The sequence below is a fragment of the Lates calcarifer genome, linkage group LG13 (genome assembly GCF_001640805.2).
Source record: "Lates calcarifer isolate ASB-BC8 linkage group LG13, TLL_Latcal_v3, whole genome shotgun sequence".
Taxonomy (NCBI): domain Eukaryota; kingdom Metazoa; phylum Chordata; class Actinopteri; family Centropomidae; genus Lates; species Lates calcarifer.
Window position 1 is genome coordinate 21,202,992 of NC_066845.1, and position 15,431 is coordinate 21,218,422.

At 40.8% G+C, this 15,431-nt stretch overlaps 1 protein-coding gene across 3 annotated transcripts in view; it reads right to left on the minus strand.

Annotated features, from left to right (window-relative positions):
- The window catches only part of tncb (tenascin Cb), a 46,489-nt gene that overhangs the window by 4,961 nt on the left and 26,097 nt on the right, over positions 1-15,431 (minus strand). Inside the window, exons 9-18 of one of the 3 annotated variants that reach the window (XM_018669525.1) lie at positions 13,659-13,748; positions 12,408-12,671; positions 7,886-8,161; positions 4,427-4,699; positions 2,968-3,090; positions 1,953-2,096; positions 1,573-1,692; positions 1,121-1,264; positions 582-712; positions 341-473 (exon numbers count right to left, since the gene is read on the minus strand). In XM_018669525.1, the coding sequence (XP_018525041.1) occupies positions 341-473; positions 582-712; positions 1,121-1,264; positions 1,573-1,692; positions 1,953-2,096; positions 2,968-3,090; positions 4,427-4,699; positions 7,886-8,161; positions 12,408-12,671; positions 13,659-13,748 (1,698 nt within the window). The remainder of the gene's footprint in view (positions 1-340; positions 474-581; positions 713-1,120; positions 1,265-1,572; positions 1,693-1,952; positions 2,097-2,967; positions 3,091-4,426; positions 4,700-7,885; positions 8,162-12,407; positions 12,672-13,658; positions 13,749-15,431) is intronic. The other 2 variants (XM_018669521.1, XM_018669524.1) reach the window with 2 other exon arrangements.

Below are 15,431 nucleotides of genomic sequence, written 5' to 3' on the forward strand. Positions count from 1 at the left end.
ATGATAAAGCAGACCAGACATGCTGTGTAACAAAGGCTAGAGGATAAAACAAGTTTTACATAAGTACAATGCAAAAAGCTTCCTTATACCTCTGACTGGATGTTTAAAGTCTGAGTTGGAACTTTATCACTAACCTAGCAACTGTGTTATGCAGTCTCGCTATAAAGTCTGCCTATCTTGCTTTCAATGGATTACTATATAATTCAGGATTTATAAAAATTATATAGATGCATTTGTCCTCACACTGCATTACTGATACTATTTAAGATACACTTACAAATGATAGCAGAAATATGTTTATTTTAATACCACAGGGGGTAAAACCTGTATAAGAACTCACGGGTGGTGAAAACAGTGGTGATAACTCTGCTTCTCTTGGGACCAGCAATGGCCTGCAGCTTGACTGAATACTCTGTAGAGGCACTGAGCTGAGCCATGTTGTATGATACAGCAGTGGGACTAAGGACCACCTCCTGATGGGAGAAATATATTCAAACATTTTATTTCTTGATATTTGTCATATATTTAATGTACAACTGACCGGTTAGACCAATATCAGTGGATTCCTGGTTTCTACTCACCCGAACGGTGCGGTCAGCAGATTCGAAGCTCAGAATGTATCCAGTGATGTCGGCGCGAGGCGGCTTCCAGGTCAGCATGCAGTTCTCTGTCTGGATGTTACTGGCTGCCAGATCCTGAGGGGCATCCACATCTAAACACACAACAGTCATTTGCAATAATCTCATACTGTACAACCTTAGTTTCAGGTATACATGTTTTTCTGTTTTTTTTCTGTCTTTTCTGTTTCAGCCCCTTTATGTGGTGTCAGTTATGTTTTATGTAACCTCTTATTCACATATTTCCTCATGACATCACTGCAGCCATTAATCCTGTTAATGTAGAAAAATAGGCCAGAGTTTATCTACAGTACATGATTCTTGAATTAGCCCCACCCCTTGGATATCTAAAATTATGATGGAACTTCTGGCTCAGATTAAAATATGGTTGTAGCTGAAAACTGCTGGAATGCGACTTCAGCTGCACTGTAGTTTGAATCAGTCAAGTTAACAATTCAGGTGTCAAAAAAGAAAAAGGTAAAATTTTAGGTAGGACTGCTCACCAGTGGTAAACTCAGTTGTGGTGGCTGCACTTTTGGCCAAGTCCCTCACGGCATACACTTTCACAGTGTAGTGTGTTGCCGGTGTCAGAGAACTCATCTCAAACTCCACCACGTTTCCTGATACACGCTCCATCACTGGGGCCACTGGAGCGACACACACAGGCAAAGGATAAACAGGCAGGATAAGAGATTCCTCCCTTGTGTTAACATTCTTTGCTGTAAAAACGAATCTATATTCCATCTAAATTGTTTTTCAGGGTTTGGATCACAATTCAACAATGGATGGGAGGAAAATTTGATTGGAGTGACAACAGGGCACATACAAAAAAATGGAACCAACTGTTGTCAAGAAAAAACTTGCTTTCAATAAAATGGTTTTGCCATAGGAGACAATACTTCCTCCTTATTTTTATGTACAGTATACATGTTTATCCATTGTATCTGCACAATACCTGAGTCTGCACTGTAGGTGATGACGTAGCCATCTACAGTGGCGATGGCAGGCTGCCAGAGCAGCAGAGCTTCAGCGTCTGTGATGTTGACTGCAGTTAGACCACGAGGCTTATCCAGAGCTGTACCACACACACACACACAAACAACAAACACACTCTGTCAGCATGAGTTGATCACACTTAAATATCTCCCTATGGACATAACGACTGTATTGGGTTGTGCTGGAAAGAAGTGAATTTTTAATTTTAGTGTATACAAGCAAATTGTTGGAGAATTACAAAACTGAGAAATCAGGACACATATACATTTTTATATCTATTATGTTTTGCCTTGTGTATGTGTGTGTGTGTGTGTGTGTTATCCATGAGCCTTACTGTACCTGTGGTGACACTGTCTGACCCAGGCTCGCTCTCCCTTTGACCCTTGACAGCAACAACGGTGACCTCATAGGTGACCCCGGGTGTCAGGTTGGGCAGCACAGTCTGAGACTCAGAGTTATCCACTGTCAGTGTCTTAGCATTACCTGGGAGTCAAAACACAGGATGTGAATGTAGAGAGGCAACTGGCACAATATAAATGATCTTTCACATCATTATCAGCAGATTCCGTCTTTATGTCAGTTAACCTTTGTTAAGGTGACTTCAGTACATTCAGAAAAGGCTTCGTCTGATTAAACTGATATTTAAAATGCGAGTAAATGTTTTTTCACTTGACCAAATTGACCTAAACTGGTCTTATGTAAAACATTACTCTGTGTTGGATGTCATCTGTTTAGTTGCCAGCCAATAACAATGGATGCTGGATCTGAATAGGCAAAATTACACTGTAAGTATTTGTTAATGTGGTGCAGAAATCACATCATAATAAGAGGCTTTACTTTCATCAAGTCAGTTCAAGTTAATTATTTCTATTTACTTTTGCATGATTGATCTAATGATCATTTCATTTAACATCTCAGTCCCTCATTCAGTAGAAATTCCTATAAGTTGTCACTAGGGGGCAGAATTGGTCTATCATTGGAGAGAAGAGTTGCCCTGCAGATGATTAGGGAATTAAACTGATTGATGGAGCAGCAATGAGAGAGCAATGGAAATTTTCATAGAGGCAATAAAATCATGAATAATCTAGAATATAACCATAAAATGATTTCAAAATTGTTTAGACTGTAAAATCTGTTAATTTGAAGAAGACCATTTTCATTGAGGGTAAAAACCTTAAGTGCTTTAGGTTTGTTTGGGACTAATTTTTAATGTTGTTAGTGCTTGGTTTTTTAGGGTTTTTTCGTATTTTACTGTGTAGTTCAACTTTGGGGCATTCAATCAAGTGACAGTGCTGCGATAAGCAGCCAGACATTCAATATTTCAGTTATGAATGACACACATGAGGACACTGACCTCCATGAGCAGGCACATAGGTGACTTTGTAGCTGTCCACCCGAGCTCTTGGAACTGCCCAGTGAACGGTGGCAGATGTGTCGGTGACATCAGAGAAGCGGATACCCTTGGGTGCACCCAGGTCTGGCACAAGTAAGACAGAAACAGCAGGTGGGGGCAAAAACAGACAAAAACAGATGGTTTAGTTAAAGTGTGTATAAACCTCTTGTGGAGTGGAAAACAGAACATAGAGCATATGTATCTCTAAACTGAATTAATGCACAGTACACACATACAATGAATAACTTCTGCTTTGGCATTAAGCAGCGGACAGGAAAAGACACGCACATATTCTGTTATTGTAGCCAGGGCAGATCCACCACTGAAAGGCACTCATTTTAGAACAGAGCAAAAGGGAGAGTGTAAAATAGAGCGAGGTAGACAGACAAAGGGGGCCTGGGGAGGCCTGGTCTCATGGTGAAACCCTTTCCAGCTAACAGCAAACCACAGTATCTTGCGTGAAAGACCTGAGGAGATTAACTTGCCCCCATTTCACGGAAACACAAAAGTGAAACATGCGCTGCGCAACCCAAAAGTAAAGCCTTACCCCCAGGGAGGACAGGGGACACAGCCACAGACGCCCGTTCTATGTGACATAGACAACTGCCCCCCCACCTCCTTCACAAAGAGAGACACTGACACATGGGGCCAGCCAGTCAAAGACATTTGGGAGGAGGACTGAACGAAGACAACACAACGAAAGGAACAGAGCAAAGAGCTGAGTAAATGTCCTGAGTGGGGGTCGACCGCTATGAGGTCTTTTCAGAGAGTTTTGAAGCTTCTACACTAATAGACATATATTCATTTCAATTTTCATCATCTTAATTTTGACCCTTTGTCCAGAATGATATTAATTACAGGGTGAATAAATGTCCAAAACAGCATTTAGATTACTATTATCAAAATTACTAAATAACAAAGATGTTGCATTAAAATCGGAACAAAACTACAATAATTATGCATCATCAATACAGCTGCCTCTTATCATTTTACCATTGTAATAGAGGGCTGATAAGTAAACCCTTATACAGGTCTAATTCTGATTCAGCCGCAGTCTGCACCCTTGAGAAAAGCAGCCTGTATTTCACCACATGGCCTGCTGCTATCTGCTGGAGCCACTCAGGAGCACTGACAGGTCAAAACATATAGCTGTTGAAACACAAGACACACAACCCTGTTATGTTGCCATCATTAAAATTGACTTTTTTTTTCAAGAAGTGCCTTGAATTAATACCATGATACTTTGTCACCCTGTTAGTAGACAAAAGATATGAGTTGTAAAGGACAAATGTTAGAACATAAGTATAATGTCATGCTGTTACCATAAAAGACAAAACTGACAACATTGGCTGTACTGACAAGACCAGTCCAGAGTTTCACTTCACAGCTGATTTCTCGTTTCCAATCTTTCACTGTGTACCTGTTCTCACCCCCTTGATTACAGACTTGGAGCGTCGTCCCAGAATGAGGCCAAAGATTTCCAGTTTGTACTCTGTGTCCTCAGTAAGTTCTGTCATTGCTGCACTTCGCTCTTCACCACCCAGCACCAGCTCTCTTGGTTGGCCTGGGCCCTCAGCCTCGCTGACCATTATGACAAATGTGTCAAACGCGTCCTCTTCAGCCATCCAGGCCAGCCTAAAGCTGTCGGGGGTGACGTCGGAAACTAGGAGCGCTTGCACCTCCGGTTCAACCTCTGAGTGACAGGGGAAAGTCAGTTTTCCTCCGCTGTGGAACTTAAGAGTGCTTTGACATTTAAAGGAACATGGCAGTGAAAGACAGTGTCAGTCTATGTGCAAATGCCAGCACTGGTTATGTGGAAGCTCAGCATCAGTCAACAAACAAAGAGCCTGAGTAAGCAGAGCAGAAAGAGTAGGGATGGGTTTTACTGAGAGCTGGCTAAAAAACACAGAAGGAAGAAATTCACTTGATGCAACAGGGGGTAGGTTGTGAGCCAGTTGTGTTCAGCTGCTTTTATTTAAGGCTTGGCAAAACTGATCTATTAATAAGCCACTGTGATTAGTAAGATAGAAGACGGTGACTTTAACGAGAATTTGTTTTCAGGAAATTTTAGCAAAACAATTAATCTAACCTAGTTTTGCCACTTCATTGCCAGGTTTTTTTTGTTTTTGTTTTTTTTTTCAAAATATGAACAAATGTTCAAACTTGAGGAAAAAATTTAACATTCATCTGTGCTTGCCAGATAATGACATCAAACCACCTGAGAGGTGATGTGAGGAAGCACTGCAGATTCAACACCAAAGAGGGAACTGGGGGCAAGGGTAAGGCTGTTTTCTGAGTGTGTCAACCATTAGCATTAGCATTAGCATCAGTGTGTCTTCCATTAGTGCACAGTGAGCAGTGCACAGCTGTTGCTGGGCTAGCCCAAGTCAGCCCCAACAGCTATCCTAACTATTACTTATTCCCACCTGACATTTTGTTCTGAGGATCTCATTAGATAAAGGTATTATTTAAGTTGTTTAAGGCAGGAAATAAAGGTCTTTCAACAGGTGAACTTGCTAATTTGTTAAGTTATCAAACTTGCTAAGTTAGCAAGCAAGTTTTTTTTTTTTTTAAAGTGATCTGGTCTGATGTCATTTTTGCAGTAAAGAAGTAATGAGGCTTTGACAACACTTGCTTCTTTCAGAATAGTTCTGAAATACAGTACACTGCAAACATCTAACTATGTATAGCTGGGATTGTGCGCATGTGGTGCTGTAAAAGCTGGTAGTTAAGCAGTCATTAGCAGCACTAATAATGGCAGTGATAGTGAGAGAAGCTAAGAGACTGCAGGAGCCTACAGCGACTGGAGAAAAAGCTCTGTTTCTCCAGAGGATGAGTCCGTTTCAGCTAATTAGCTGGAGAAACTTCCGGTAGCAGCACAGATGGATACATGGACTGGACAGAGCTTTTAAAGCAGCCTGGACAGAAGTAGATATAAGGGAGTTAGGAAAGCCTCAATAAAGCCCAGCGCCACTGCTCATTAAAACGCTACACCAAATGTGAGGGTCTCAGGGGTCCTTGAACTAGCCTGAAACCCCTTTTTTCATTGTGAGGGGAAACGCATGAGGCATTTGATGTGAGAAGAAGCGGTGGAAATGAGAAGCAGAGCAGACAAATCCCAGGGAGCTGTCACTCTTCATTAGCCGCCGGGCAGCTTTAGCTGGTCAGTGGAAGAGAGGGAGGGCCACATCCATCAGTTAACATGTGCTAGTTTGCCTCTGATTTCACCCTCCCACCACCACCACCACTTCTACCCTTCTACCCCATATCCCTCCACACAATCTCCACTCTCAAAAGAGAGCCTGTTTTCAGCAGAGGACTTTATTTTCTCTGCAACAACATTCTCCACCAGACCGATGATGACCACCGTGCATAACATAATCAAATTAGTCGACACTTGTATTCACAAGTTGGAATGTTTTATGGATTAAGTGATGCTAATGAAAAATGTTAAGCTGCGTCACTAGCCATTAGCATGCAGACAATGGACTATGTTGAGTGCATGCCATATTCTGTGTTGCCCCAGAAGCCCCTGGCACCCTAGCACCAGAGCCCAGGGGCAATGGCAGCATGAGAATGAAGCGCGGTCCAGGCTTTGGGGAACTGGGGATGCATACAGAAGAGAGCCCTCACACAAAGCGACAAAAGCGCCTAAGGGTTTTTTTTTTCTTCTGTCAGTCCTCCCATCTTTCTTCCACTTGACTGAGCCTCATCAGTGAAATGCTGAATGATAATGTAGGAATAGATGCTGACATAAAATAAATTGTAACCAACTGAAAACTGGTTATTTTTTACCTGGTCTGGGTAAAATGGTCTTATAAGGTACCTCAAAAGGTATTTTGCTGTGGCTATGCTTCATTTGTAAAGGTGGTCAGAGGCCAGTACAAGGCATCATTAGCAGATTTTGGTTTTGATGTTTACAGCCCAGTTATTAGGCACATACTGTAATTCACAGGATGTCAATCACTGATAATGACTGTGATTGGCGTAGTGGGCAGGTAAACTAGCACACCTGTTGTGCTGCAGTTAAACAGCACACTGACTGTTTTTTTTATGTGTCTGCTTGTTCACATAACAGACCAGGTGTTGTTACGGACTGGAACTGTACCAACAGGCAGACTGACAGCTTGAAGGTGGGTCAAACACAGATCTGTGGCTGGGCTAATATAGAATATAGAATAATATAGAAAGGATTCTGCGTGCATGCTGCTTTGGAGTATTAGCCCAAGTCACAAAGAGATACACGCATGATGGATCGCTGATGAGGGGGTTTTGTTTGGGGATTTGGATTGTGCAAACTGTCTGAATGGAAAGGAGATGTTGTTTACCCCCTGAAGAATAACTTTCACCACAGTGGCCGATAGGTAGATTGTCCTTATACACAGCTTTTTGAAGTTCCAACACTGACAGGTAAACAGTTTGTGCTTAGAAAATTGAAGCTGAGTTTCTGCCTTAAATATGTCCATGGGGATGAACAAAACAAGCCTCCATCCCCACCGGTAGAGCAGTAAGTAGGTTTCATTCACAAAGATTTATCATATTATGGTCTTTCTAATTGCATAAAACAAATGCCAGACTCAGTTTAATACTCCACTTCCACGTTTGCTGGATCACTTTTTTCACTAATATTATTAAAATCAAGATTTCCTCCTAAGTCCCAGTGACACATCTGACAGTGAAAGCAAATACAAACAAGTGTCTCTGTAACACCTATCAGAGTCAATTTAACACTTAAAGACAGGGATGAACAACATTTGACAAGTGCAACGGTCATTTGGAAAGTCCATATGAGAAAACACTGGTTAATTCACAGTGTGAAAAGAAGAAGAAGAAGGAAGCAAAGGAAAGAGCAAGACCCCAGCATTGACGATGTTGATACCTGTGATGGTGTCTGCAAAGACAGGGTCTAAGAGGGTCCCCCTGTACACCCCGTACAAATTGGCCCTGTACCAGGTAGTGGGGGAGAGGCCAGAGATGGCGAGGCTGCGAGCATCGGCAAGCACCGTGTGGTTTTGCCACTCAGCACCTGTTTCTGCATCGGTAACCTCGATCAGAAAGGCATCAAACGCCCCATCCTCTGCAGACCAGGACAGGAGGAAGCTGTCCCATGACACGTCGCTGATAGTGACATTGGTTATCACAGGCTTCTCCTCTTCTGGATGACGACAAACACATCAACATGAAGTTACAGGACTGGGACACACACACACACAGGATGAACAAAAAAGTTAACCTAAACAAGTTTCAGAGCTGATACTAGACTTTTAGGACTGAAACTAGACAGACTCGTGGGTAGACTGCAGATTTCAGCATTTTCCAAGATCCAGATTTGGCTCCACATATTGCAAACAGATAATAACACACAAATACGGGGTGAATTTGAACCTTTCTTGTTGACAACACTGAATTGCAAAACAAATCAAACAAATAAGATTGAGCTTCTGCTCAACAGTAGACACAGTCCTCTTTGACAATATGATGTGCAAAAAAGGGGGGTTGACATTGATGATTTCTCATTTGTATTTCAATCATTTCATGTTGCTGTCAAGAGGTGAAAAAGGTCTTTGCTGTGTTTAGAGTGGAAATATTCCCTTATTTACACTACAAAAGACAGGGAACAAACTGCCTCATTATCAATGCCTGCCTATAGCCATCTCTTCTAAATTACCATATAAGTGGAAAGACTTAAAGATAGAAAGCGGCAGGCAGACATGCTGATGCAGTTTTTGTGCATTAATGGCTGTGAATGAGCCATTAACATTTGAAGGTGCAGCGTAGCCCCGGCCAGTATGGCAGAAGTACGCCGTCCACTTCAAACCCATGGGGAGGCCATGCAGAGCCACGTGCAGCTGCTTATAATTGGAGTCCATTGTGTGTGCAAGCATTCAGACAGTGGAGTAGAAAGAGATGGAGATAGATGTCCCAGGTAAACATCAAGGCTCCCATTATCCTCTTTTCACTGTGTGAAAGAGTGGAGAGCAAATGGAAGTAGGAATGTGATGGGATGGGTTGTGTGTGTATGTATGTGTGTGCGTGTGTCTATGTGTTGGGGGTGGGGGTGTTTTTTTTTTTTTTTTGCATTTACTGTATAATGTGTCTGATGATGGGAAGCATTTGAGTCAGCATTGTGTTAATAGCTGCAGACTTTTCTCCTGAAGTTGTGATAAAAGTCGCTCTGATTTTTTTTTTTTTTTTTAATAAACAGGGGCAGGAAATGATGTAATGGTTTTTCTTTACTTTAAGTCCCTCTAATTAGCATTTATAATTTATAATTAATGGTTATACCAACTATAATGTAGCTGTAAGCAGGTATGAGCATTACTCATACCTGCTTACAGCAGGTATGTCAAAAACTGTAACTCTTCCTGTGGAGGCTGATAATGATCATTAATAACAATTTAATAAAACACAGTTGTAATAATATAAAATATGTTTTCATACAAATATTTATAATCACTCACAAATATTGTACATTATTTAACACATATTTAACACATTATTTTACCCATAATAATGTCCTAGCTGTGCACAACTACATTATAGTGTGTTATGTTCATTAAATGTCTGTATAAATGCTAAATATGAGGACTTAAAGTAAAGTGACTGAGCCAAATAAAACTTGAGACAGTAAAAGATTCTCGCTAAAAGCTAGCTTAAAAAACAGATATTATTTTTAAAAGTGAGAAAATACATTTTCACTTGATATTAAATAGGTGTTTTTACCTCCCATCTTCCAACTTTGAAGAGTCAGTTCATTCCAAAATACAATAAAACATTTTTCTTTCTCACCTACCTAGTGGTATCTAGCCAAGTTGACCTGTTTTGATTTTTCTAGGCCAGTAGTGTTCACCTCTGAGATTTGAGCTTTCATCCCAGATGTGACATTCAAAAATTACATAAGTCATAAGTACTACTGTATTTCTTTGGTAGGGAGCAGTTCTGGAAAGGCAACCTCAGCATCAGCACCATTCAATTAATCAGCACTGTACTGATGTAAAAACAAGGATCTCAGAGACAGATACATGTTAACCCATCTACATGGTGAGATACCACTAGCTGTGATGGAAAGACAGTTCTTGAAGCTCAGCTTTAGTTTTTGTTTTCACATGCAGTCAAAGATGTGTGTCGTAACTAAATCAAATGGTCTCCCGAGATATCACTTTGTCATTCTGATATCTGCCATTTGATACACATTCATTCATATCACACCACAGCATTACAAATGTATCAGTCTTCAGAATGAGACTAAAGCCCAGGCTGCAGCACAGATCATGTCAGTACATGCAGGACAATGATCTTGCTTTGTTCATGCTTTCTGTTACCTGTTCTGTCTGCTCTATTAGCTTCTTATGCACTATCATCATATGAAGTAACATAATCCAAACTAATGGCAATACATGCCCAAATTTACTCTTGTGTCTTCAGCGGTCATCCCATTTTAAGACGTCACTGTTGTTTTCAAACAAACAGCATGCATGTACATACGACCCTCTGGATGGCTGATATCAGTTTAAGCCTTCTCTGTGTTTGGTTTCCCTTTGTGTGTTTTAATAATGTAATGTACAAACATTATTTTTTCATTTGTACAAATACAGGCATTTAATGTTGGACCTCTGTTGAAGTCATTACCATTTCTGCATTTGTTGTGATTATTCTATGATCATAATTCGGCCTGTGATTCTCTTCCAGTCAGCAGATAAATTTTAATTATGATAATCCTTTTCAGATTTCCCTGTTTCTTTATATTGGTTCATTTCGATGTCTTTTATTCTGGTCCTGAAAGTGTCTTAATTTTGGGGAGCACATTCTACATTTCAAATTCCTATAACCGTTTCAATGACAGTCAGGCTCGTGTAGAATCCCCAATCTCCCCCCAAACCTCTCTCACCTCATCCACCCCTTCTTCAATCCCTCCTGTAAAACGAGTGTGATCTGTGTTTGTGCTACATGTCTGGAGATGATAAAGGCTGCAGATTGGCCAGGCTGTGGATTAGAGGACTGCTGATTTTCCGAGACAATGTTTTAACAGGAGTCCCAGCATGTGGCCTTTTATCTGACAGATCCACAGTTCATCGTGGTCAAATCGCACAAAACCAGAGGGGAGCAGGGCTTACGCCAACAATTATCACATGAATGAACATTTTGCAGGGTGCACACATGTCCACATAAACCCCCAGACCAACCCCACCCCCAACACACACACACACACACACACACACACAGACCAAAAGGTTCACTCAATCTCTATCAGTCTCTCAATCACGCATGCCACACATGAGCACACAGACAAGTGACATAAAGAGCAGACACATGCACGTGCACACTCACCCACCCACATCCACACATCCACACACACACACACACTGAAATCTGTATTCTGTTCTTCTTGGCAGCATGCAATCCACAAAAATGCAGCAAAAGACAGTTATTCTGAAGCTCACCAACTTTTCCCTCATGCCATATCGATTTTTGCCTGTAGCCATGCATTTAATGGGCACATGTTACATAACTGGAAGATTTACTTTTGAAATGTTTGGCTTGGAGACACCCTGACCGCGACAAGAAAAATATGCCACAATCACCTCATTTGTCTTTTCTTGTTTTGATTTTTTTTTTTTTTTTTTTGGGGGGGGGGTCCCACATGCTATAAATGGGCCTTGAGGGAAGGGGTTACAGACACAGTGACTTACACTGAGAAGCTAACAATGAATTCAATTCATTGCCTCAGTTTGGCTGCGATACTGAAGGATGAAAAAATGAACCTATGGTTAATGAGAACTTCTCTTATTCCCTAAGTCTGCACCACCAGCTAGAAACCTCATGGAAACAGTGAGCTACACTCAGAGAAGCCTCAAACACATTTTACAGATACAGAAAGGCTCAGCCTAGCTAATAATATAGTCAAGGTGAAATTGTAGTACCTCTCTGGTTATATGTACTAATCTGACCCATGTAAAGATATCAGTGAAATTAACGTCTCACCTTCTGGATAGTGCCCTTGTTACTCTGGATAATCCACAGAACTGACTTTCAATCATCATTGGGACCCTCTTTTTAATAAAAGGTAGTGACATTAAAAACAGCCTAAGACAAGGTCTAACTATCTCCATGGCTACCACTTGAGGAAAGTGAGTAAATAACCTTTTTGTAGTTTGGCTAAATCAACCCTTAAAAATTAGGGATGTACTAAGTTTGTGCAAAAAATAGCCTCTGGGAAAAATCTTATTTAGGTAATAATACAAAGCAAAGTATCCGAACTGTCAGTTTTATGTTATAGGAATGCATGGAATTCCACTGTTTCCTCACAGACATTTTAAACACTGTAACGTCAAACAAGGTACTACTCCCTAGTCAGAAACATTGCCTTTGAAGATGGAAGGTGTGTTTTTTGCAGTGCTGACCTGTAGGTGCTGAGATGGTAGCTGGTGCACTGGTCCTGTGTCCCCTCTCAGCAGTGATACTGATGGTGTACAGCATGCCAGGTGTCAGGCCCTTCAGTGTATAAGACTCAAGACTGCCTGGTAACACATCCTCAACCCTGTGGCCATCAGCGGAAACAAAGACCAGTTTGTAGGAGTCCAGTTTGGCCAGGGGGCGCTTCCACTGCAGCATAATAGTGGTCTCTGTCACTTCTGTAACAGTCAGGTCCTTGGGAGCATCCAGGGCTGATTAAAGGAGTTGAGGAAAGGATGTGAGTGGATGTTTAAGACTTGAACTGCAAAGTAACTTGTCTAAGACGAATGTTAAAACCATCATCTGAAACATTTCATATAAATTTCTCTTTAGTTATTCTCAAGTTCCAATTCATACAATTCATACAATTACAAGTATTAATTCAACAGCCATGCTATGAAATGCACGACAGCAGCAAAGGCCACAGTGGCTGCACAGTCAAAGAAAGCAGTACCATACCATACCATTCATAACAAATATCCAACATTACATAAAGTGATAAAGCACTGGAAAAAAATGTTTGCTTGAAAGAATATCCTGATGAGCAAAAAAATAGTGTTTGAATGCTGCAGCAGAAAAAAAGTTAGGGCAATGTAAATTATGCTGCTAACTGTGCTACCCTGCTAGCACTACATAATACAGTCTAAAGATTTGTGAAACGAAATGAATGAAGAAAAAGAGGAAGAAGAAAAAGAAGAAAATGCAAAGATTAGCAAAATCTATTTGCAGGCCAAACTTAGTATTAAGACTACACGTGTGCAAACATGATGTGGCGTTCGTGGGCTAGAATTAAAGGCAAAACCAACATAAAGAGCCTTAGTAAGGTTTTAGCCCCCAAAGGCCAGAAGAACAGCTTCAGTGCACCTTGGTATTGATTCTACAACTCTCTCTTCCAAAATATATTCCCTATTTTTTGCTGTTTTGATGATGGTGGTGGAGAGTTCTGGTCCAAAATTCCCCATAGGTGTTCAATTAGGTTGAGATCTGGTGACTGTGAAGGCTATAGCATATGATTCACCATCATTATCATCAATCATCATTTTCACATTTACAATCAAACCCTTGTGTCCCATGGATGGGGGCACTGTCATCCTGTTTCTCAGCTCATTTTTTCTGTATATTTGCAACAATATAAGCTCCATATATGTAATGGAAACATACGTATACATATAATTACTGAGTATGTGAAAGCATCTCACCAGTCACTGCATTGGTGGTTGTCGGCAGACTCTCTCGCTCATCCTTCACTGCTGTGACACCCATCCCATACTCTGTGCCAGGTCTCAGGCCTACATAATAGCACAAAATAAAAACACTGTGACAGAGAAATAAAAAGCAATGTCATGTTTTGTTTGTACTAATCCACTGAGGTGTCACTGAATGAACGATGGGGAAGCTCTGTAGTCAAGTGGCCAGCTGTTTTAGCTAATGGCTCCATTGCCTTTGGCAAACAAAAACGCTCTCATGTGGCTTGATTGCATAATAGATTGCAGCCTAATTGCATTTCATGGTAAGTCTGTTCTCGCCATAGAACATCAGTGTTGTATTTGCATTGATGGATCTATAGGGCCCTTGTCGCAAAGCAGAAACACTGCTTGCTATGATATACCAGACTCTGGTGGCCCTTTGGTCTCTACAATTAAGCCCTCTCCTGGCCTGATCGCCTTTAATTCTTTTATTAACTCCCACAGAGGTCATCACACACAGAGTCTTACACCATGAAATTACACCTAATGCCCAGGAAACTCATTATCAATAAAATCACAAGCATGAAGGCAATTACAGATAATAACTGCTTGAAAGAAGTGCTGAGGTGTGTGTGGAGCAGAGGGGGACATCGGCTGATTGAACACAGTGCTTTATTTCCATGGGATGGGCCTCCCAAGGACAAAGAACTGGGCCAAACAAAGACACTGTTAGCCCGTTTTTGGAAGCTTTTTTTTGTTGTTGTTGTTTCTCATGGTGTCTATTCCTGTCATGCAGTAGCATGCAGTGTAGAAACAAACAGGAAAAAAAACACATCCGCCTCAAAGCATGGCTTTATAATGTCAATGGTGCAGATAGATGAAAAAGCGATCCACAGTGTTATTCCATTTAAAGTCTGAATGCCAAACCCCGCTGTGGGGTTTTCTAATAAAGAGGCTGTTTTGTAGATGGGAAAACATTTCCCAACACAAAACAAAGGCAACCCATTCTGGAAATGAGCAGGGTGTATATATCCCTGACCATGTAACACAGAGTACCACAAACATTTCACCAAAGAATTAGAAGCCTGACACCTCACACTATATAGTTTATACTATATACTATATACTTTTCAGCTGTGTCATTTGGATGCAAAGTGCTAATAAGCAAATTCTGAACTCAGAGCAGACAAAAGAATAAAAACACTAGTATTTACAGTATGCACCATGAAGTCAAACAGCCAATTTGTTTTGCTGAGCAGAACTTAGTTGGTTTATGCTGTAGCTGTGATCAATACTGGCGTTGTCCTAATTACATGGTGAGTGGGTGCAAGGCCATAAACTACTTAAACTCTACTGCAAAGTCACTGATTTTGAATGAATGAAGAAACACACCAGTATTACATTTAGCAAATTTTGCTCTCCTCATGAAATGTCTTAGATAATAAGATAGGATATTTTGTTTCCACTCAATTAAAAAAAGTACTGATGGCTTTATTAATGGTTGTGAGATAAAGTTTTAATTCTGGTATGTACTACTTTTTGCTGCTTCTTGAACCTTGCTGTTACCTTCACCCAAAACTACAAAATTTTCATTTTCAGCAGAGACACAGATCCTCATGCTCTCTCTTAAAGTGCTTGTTTAATCTCATACTTTGATGAATGAACAGACCAGACCTCTATTTATCCACTGTCCGTATCTTCTGCAATTATTTGGTATCACGGACAGGATCCCAATATGACATGTATTCTGGGCCACTAAACCTTAAAGAGTGCTAGACTGATGAT